Source organism: Herpailurus yagouaroundi, unplaced genomic scaffold (assembly GCF_014898765.1).
Source record: "Herpailurus yagouaroundi ecotype Mexico unplaced genomic scaffold, PumYag 180, whole genome shotgun sequence".
Classification (NCBI taxonomy): Eukaryota; Metazoa; Chordata; class Mammalia; order Carnivora; family Felidae; genus Herpailurus; species Herpailurus yagouaroundi.
This window is the reverse complement of record NW_024412411.1, coordinates 1067579-1075226: the sequence shown is the minus strand read 5'-3', so window position 1 is coordinate 1075226 and position 7648 is coordinate 1067579. Positions and strand designations below refer to the sequence as shown.

General features: G+C 42.6%; 1 protein-coding gene across 1 annotated transcript; it reads left to right on the top strand.

The window, feature by feature from the left end:
- The first annotated feature begins 3487 nt into the window (after nt 1-3487).
- LOC121039167 (olfactory receptor 51H1-like) lies at nt 3488-4441 on the top strand. The gene has a single exon (XM_040489095.1). It carries the CDS (start codon nt 3488-3490, stop codon nt 4439-4441), a length of 954 nt encoding a protein of 317 aa, XP_040345029.1.
- Nucleotides 4442-7648: the final 3207 nt, after the last annotated feature.

The window sequence follows — 7648 nt, the reverse complement described above, 5'->3', positions numbered from 1 at the left end:
CTTGGCCACTGCATCCAGAGGATGAGCCACAATCTCTGTGGACAGGCTGGAAAAACTGGACATGATTGGAGCAGAGAGGCCTAGCTGGCTTGACCCAAGGACCACTTCTAGTAGGTGACCTCACTCCAGTCCCAAACCCCTGTATCTGCTTTGGAGGGAGATGGGGTTGGAGGGAGGGGATAAAAAAACTAGCCTTTAAATTGTCTCAGAGGTAAAGGATCTAGTAACTATAAAGTGTCAAAACATCTTCTTATATAAAACAAGCAAATAGCCTTTGTCTTTAGGCCAGCTTGGATTTAAATCCTGGATCTACCACCTAGCTTCATGACCTTGGCAAAACTATTTAGCTTCTTGGAGCTCCCATTTTTTTTTCATGAGAAAATGGAAAAATATCCCACAGGGTTAGAGGATTAAGCAAGAATATGTGTACAGAGCATTTATAAAAGACAAATGTATTGTTTCTGAATTTTACTCTTATTTTGTAAGAAAATGAACTCAGGACCCTGAAGTAAGGAGCATGGCAAACAGGAAAAAATGGGAAACAGCAAAGTGTATTTAACTCCAGCACACCAATTTAGGGATCCCTAGGAATCAGAGAAAGGTTATGTCCAAGCTTCCAAGCACCTGAGATGGCAGTTCTCTGAACTTTCTTCACGTGTGATTGTGGGCGTGTGGTTGTCATTTCACTCTGCCATGGACAGAAGCTTTGTACAAAATGATAGGATGCTATGTAGAATGAGAGTCAATGAAAACATGGCTTTGGGTGGGCCCTAAGCTGCTGTTTTGATGAATAGACCAAGTTGTTTCCAGAGAAAGAGCCTTTCCATTTGGGCTCTGGTCTATCAGATAATGCATGTCTTATGCATTATGTCTGACAGTTTGGGAAAAATTTCATAAGCTGTCTACTAGCACGTGGCCTTGAGAATCAGTCCTGAGTGGGGATCATGATCATTCACTTACCAGATATTTGGCTTACAAGAAGTTAGTCAACCTGAGACTCATTGTGATGATTGTAGATAACATCCTTAGTGTCTGGCAGATGGTCAATAAATGATAGCAACTCTTTCTGTCATCAGAAACTGATGTGTGGATCTGTGCACACTTAAACTGGAACAAAACAGCACATCCCTTTAGGATATCCCTAATATGAGTTTTCATTGCTATGTGCCATTTCTAACACAGTGATTTTCAGAGAACAGAAAGTCAGTTTAGTGCTTATAGGACAAATCATCAGTTCATTCCTTCAACAAAGGCAAAATTGAATGAAGGAAGACAGATAGAAAAGAATGATTCTATTATACAGGCAAATTTGTGGTATTACAAGTCAGAAAGGTGGTAATCACTGACAGGATGGGGTGACTGGAAGGGGTTTCTGAACGTTCTTGGGGGCTGACAGTGTTCTGTTTTCTTGATCTAGGTGCTTGTTACACAGATGTGTTCACTTTGAGGAAATTCATCAATCTTTACACTTACAATATTTAGGTTTTTCTGTGCATATTTTCAACAAAAAACATATTCTAAGAATTATCAAATATGGTAAATTTGCTGAATAGAAAGATATGTTAGTAGTAATGTTTATGATGCTTAGGGGAGAGTTGACTGAGTAGGCTACAAATGTATGATGGACAAGGTCTCTTCCCTTCTGCATCCAGTATAAAGATCTTCGACCTGGTCCTGCAGAATCAGGAGCCAGGAGATCATTAAAGTTATGACAGGAGACACCCTTCTATAACAAATCTGGTCACTGTGTTTCCTGCCTATACATATACTCATTTAAATGTCCATACTTGCCTTTTAACTATTCTGCTAGTTTAATGGAAATTTGGACAATGAATCAATACAGAGAGACCAAATGAAGAAAGTAGGACAGTTAGGAGGCTGTTATAATATCTAGGGAAATGATGGCAAGTTTTAGTTTTATTGTGATCTGAGAGGAGTGGGGTGTATTCAAATACAATTGATTTGGGGAATAAGTTATGGAATGAAAAGAGATGCTAGGTTTTTTGTTTTCCTTGGAGATTTCACAGATAACAGGAATGGGAGGAAGGCCTGACAGGTATTAGAGGGTAAACTTTGGGGACAAAGTGGGGGAATTACAGTTAGGGCTTCTATGAGACATTCAATTTATAAGGCAAACCAGTGTGAAAATACTTAGCAGATACATGGAGATGCAGTCCTGAGGAGAGAACCTGGGGAAACTAGAAAGCCTGAAGGTGCAACATGAAGTTATGGGATCAGAGGAGTTCACACACTGCACTCTGGGCTCCTTGTTGAGCACTATTAATCCTCTTCAGGTGGTAACCCTCAGACTGGTCAGCTTCACCCTTCTGCCCACACCAAGGAGAACTTCAAAGTACTTGGTGCTGTCATAATCGTGTTTATGGTAAGAGGGCTGAAAGAGATATTTAAGAGCTATGTCCACAGGACTATCTCAAAAGCAGAGTCAGAAGAAAATGTGCAAGCTTCAAGCAGCCAGCGTGAGGTGGAGATAGGACTGGGGAAGACGGTGTTTTAACGAAAGTGAATCATCTGAGTTCCCGTCTTGCTTACTAGACTTAGCTTGAAGAACTCTTGCATACCTCCTCTAAGCCAACCCATCTTCACAGGACAGAAATTTGTCACTATTGAACAGATTCAAAAGAACCTCTTTGGGGCCTCAAAGGAATTTCCAGGAAAGAAATACAGAAAATGTTGGTTTCTTAACAACACCAGAGGAAAAACCAACCAGCCTCCTCAGAGGAAGGTTTTGAAAACACATCCTTTATTTGAATGTGTCCTTTCTGGTGTATTTGTTAACAGATATGTCAGGCTGTGGAAAGCCTGCCTCTAAGAATAAAAATGGAGTCTATACTCCTTATTCTGAATACCATCCTAAACATTGACAGAAAATTACCATCCTAAACATTGACAGAAAATTATTCTTTCTTCATTATTTAATCTTCACTCTGGAGATTGACCTTTGGGTATAGCTTAAGTGAAAAAAGGAAGTTGTCTAGGTCCAAGAGAAGATATGCAGTGGCTAAAGCAGTAAGCAGAGATCAATCAACTCTTAAAATGGGGGCGCCTGGGTGGCGCAGTCGGTTAAGCGTCCGACTTCAGCCAGGTCACGATCTCGCGGTCCGTGAGTTCGAGCCCCGCGTCAGGCTCTGGGCTGATGGCTCAGAGCCTGGAGCCTGTTTCCGATTCTGTGTCTCCCTCTCTCTCTCTGCCCCTCCCCCGTTCATGCTCTCTCTCTGTCCCAAAAATAAATAAAAAACGTTGAAAAAAAATGTATTCATTGTCACTGTATCCAAAGAGAAGACCAAATTAGCCAGGAAATGGAGGGGAATAGGGCCTCTAAGAGGAATGAGGTTTTTTCGTGGCCTAAGAAAGGGTTATGGGGCAGCTCTTCCTTTCCATCCCACACTTAGTAGGGACTTTATAAGTGATGGTCAAATAAATGAATGCCTCTTACTTGTAGGGCGGACAACTCCTTCCTGGAAACACTATGTTCTCCTGCAACACCAGCACTTCTGGTCATTCTACCTTCCTCCTCACTGGCTTTCCAGGCCTGGAAGCCTCTCATTATTGGGTTTCTATCCCCATCAACCTCATCTGTGTGTTTTCCATCCTGGGTAACGGTATCATTCTTCTCCTGATCTGCATGGATCCAGCCTTACGTGAACCCATGTACATCTTCCTGTCCATGTTGGCAGCGTCCGATCTAGGCCTCTGTGCCTCTACCTTTCCCACCATGATGTGGCTTTTCTGGCTGGGTGCTCGTGAGCTGCCCTTTGATCTCTGTGCAGCGCAGATGTTCTTCATCCATGCCTTCACCTATGTGGAATCTGGTGTGCTGCTGGCCATGGCCTTTGATCGTTTTGTTGCCATCCGGGAACCTCTGCACTATGCCACAATTCTTACCCACTCAGCCATGGCCAAGGTGGGGGCTGCCATCTTGGTGAGGGCTGTCCTGCTCAACCTCCCAGGACCCATCCTCCTGCGGCGTCTGCTTTTCCCCCAGATCAGTGTACTTTCTCACTGCTACTGCCTGCACTGTGACCTTGTGGGATTGGCCTGCTCAGACACCCAGATCAACAGCTTGGTTGGCCTGGTCTCCATCCTCTTCTCACTGGGCCTTGATTCCTCCCTCATTGTGCTCTCATACACCCTGATCCTACAAACAGTACTGGGCATTGCATCACCCGGGGAACAGCTCAAGGCACTCAACACATGTGTCTCACACCTCTGCGTTGTTCTCATCTTTTATTTGCCCAAACTGGGGCTGTCTGTGTTACACAGAGTAGAGAAGCACAGCTATCCTGCTCTGGCAGTGCTCATGGCCAACCTGCATTTCTTGGTCCCGCCTATCATGAACCCCATAGTTTACTGTATCAAGTCTAAGAAGATACGTCAGAGCCTCCTAAAGCACTTCCAGCATAAAAGGGTTGATGTCTTTTAGAAGAGCAGAAGGATCCAATGGTACATGACCCCTGTAGGGCACTCTGGGTCTTGGGGCAGGGGAGAGTTAATGTTTGAGGGTTCAATGATTCAGTTTTTACTACTGAGCATTTTGTGGGGGGCACTATTAGCTTCTATAATTACAATTTTGGGGGACTGAGACCATTGAAAAGTATATTTAAGTACCATCTTGATAATCCTCTCATTGCTCTGATTAGAGCCAAACTATTTCAGACTCATATACTGTGACATCTCCTTACCTAGGGGACCTAACCACAGCAACTGAGAGGATGTGTGTGCATACCCATTTGTGAGGCACCTCTCTCTTTTCCTCACTGGATTCCACCCCCCTCAGCCCCCATTTCTAAACCTAAGGAAGAAATATATTCCTATTACATATAAGGTTAGATGTAAATAAACTATATTCACCTTAACACTGGTCTTCTCCCAAACTTGGTATTGACCAGTTCACATAACAAGAAGTAGAAAACAGGGGTTGGAGAGTGAGAAACAACATAGGATGACAATGAACATGCTGAATTTATCTAGAACTTATTTGTAGTCTAGGGAGTCATAGTTTTCTCTTGATTCTCTTAATGTGTGTCTCTGCTTTGAACTTGAAAGTAAGTTTGGTCCTGTTAAACTTAGGAAAGATGCTCAGTATAACTTCTGGATAGTGCTGGTTTCTCAAGCATCAGTGGTAAAGGTGGAACAGCCACTCACTTGCAATGCAGGTGATCTGCTAGGATATAAGCCCCATGAGACCGGGGATTTGGGGACTGTTTTGTTCACTGATCTGTCCCCAGCTCCAAGAACAGTGTCTACCATATAATACGTGCTTGGTATATATTGAATAAATGAGTAGGAAAGACAAAGGAAGAAGAAAAAATCTTGAGAGCTGATCCCCAGGAATGGAGAAGACTGAGAGATCCAAATACCTGAGGCCTGTGGGGAGAATGAGCAGTTGGTGAACTGCAATGGAATGAAGTCAGGATGAATATCAGAGGCCTTGGGGATGAGGTATGGCTCTGTCTAGATCACATGGTCCAGAAGGCTGTTTCCAAGGGTGAAGCTCAGAGAGGAGATTAAGTTTTTTTGTGGAGATTTTCCCAAAGCTGCTTGCAAATTTCCAGGGGGAAATTTTACCCAGAAACTGAAGGGTGTCCCATTTCAGCTCTAGCATTGTCCTTGGCTTGTTCAGTTCTAAAACAACTAAAAATTTCATGGAAAATTAAAATAGGAATATTCCTGGTAGAAAATAACCACTCAAATCTAATAGAAAAAGCCACAATAGAGTTATTTGAAACTTTTTGTTTATATCTATAGCCATCCACATAATTGGTAATTTAGTGATTGTTGTCATTTCTTTTTTAAAAAAATTTTTAAATACAGACATGGATTTTTTATTTTTGTTAATTTTAAAAAATTTTTTAAAATTTACATCCAAATTAGTTAGCATATAGTGCAACAATGATTTCAGGAATAGTTTCCTTAGTGCCCCTTACCCATTTATCCCATTCCCCATCCCACAACCCCTCCAGTAACCCTCAGTTTGTTCTCCATATTTATGAGTCTCTTGTTTTGTCCCCGTTTTTATTTTATTTTTGTTTCCCTTCCCTTACGTTCATCTGTTTTGTCTCTTAAAGTCCTCATATGAGTGAAGTCATATGATTTTTGTCTTTCTCTAATTTCACTTAGCATAATACCCTCCAGTTCCATCCACGTAGTTGCAAATGGCAAGATTTCATTCTTTTTGATTGCTGAGTAATACTCCATTGTGTGTGTGTGTGTTTGTGTGTGTATACACATACACATACCACATCTTCTTTATCCATTCATCCATCGATGGACATTTCGGCTCTTTCCATACTTTGGCTATTGTTGATAGTGCTGCTATAAACATGGGGGTGCATGTGTCCCTTCAAAACAGCACACCTGTATCCCATGGATAAATGCCTAGTAGTGCAATTTATGGGTAATAGGGTAGTATAATTTTCAATTTTTTGAGGAAACTCCATACTGTTTTCCAGAGTGTCTGCACCAGCTTGCATTCCCATCTTTAAAATTTTTTTAAATGTTTATTTTCGAGAGACAGAGAGAGAGAGAGAGAGCATGAGTGAAGGAGGGGCAGAGAGAGAGAGAGAGAGAGAGAGAGAGAGAATCCAAAGCAGGCTCCAGGCTCCAAGCTGTCAGCATAGAGCACGACACAGGGCCTGAACTCATGAACTGTGAGATTGTGACCTGAGCCGAAGTTGGACCCTTAACTGACTGAGCCACCCAGGCACCCGATTGTTGTCATTTCTATGTATCATTTTCATGAACTGAGACAAGAGAGAAGGAGGAACTCAGAGGCAGGAGGCAGGGTGAGGAACTGTGAACCTGATACATGCAGTTCTAGCAGGAAAACCTGTTTCTGCTGTTAGATGTATTTGCTTTGGCCACTGTAGCATGGATTCTAAGAACTCAGAACCCTGTGCTTATCAGTAACTAGGAGGAGGCCACTTCAGATCTGTGTCTGAAGGCCACAGATCTTGCCCATTGAGGTCCAGAAGCAAGGATAACAAATCATGAGTTTATAGTTACCATTTTATTTATTTATTTATTTAAAACTGAGTTGAATCCTCAGCAGCTTTTTTTTAAAGTTTACTTATTTTTGAGACAGAGAGAGACAGAGCATGAATGGGGGAGGGGCAGAGAGAGAGGGAGACACAGAATCGGAAGCAGGCTCCAGGCTCTGAGCCATCAGCCCAGAGCCCAACGTGGGGCTCGAACTCATGGACCATGAGATCGTGACCTGAGCTGAAGTCCGATGCTTAACCGACTGAGCCATCCAGACGCCCCTATAGTTACCATTTTAGAATATTATGTCTGGTAATAGCCAACCAAAGGTTTCAAAGTCTAGTTTGACAGGCCACTTTGGAAGAGGAGGTCATTTGTGCTATATAGCTTGTGCTATATGACAAGGTTACACAACAGGGTCACAAATCTTGTACTAAATAAGCAACTGTGTTATCTAGGTCCCTCTGCCCACTTTACCCTCCACCCCAATAACAAGAGGTTCCTATCAGAGAGCCAGTATGTCTCTGAGGGTCTACCAACGTCTATCAGGAACCCACAGCTGACATGATTGTGTTCAAAATCACAAGCAGCCTTGGGCAGTTAAAACAAAAACATTGCATACAGGCCCTGAGGCTGGAAAAGTCCATTA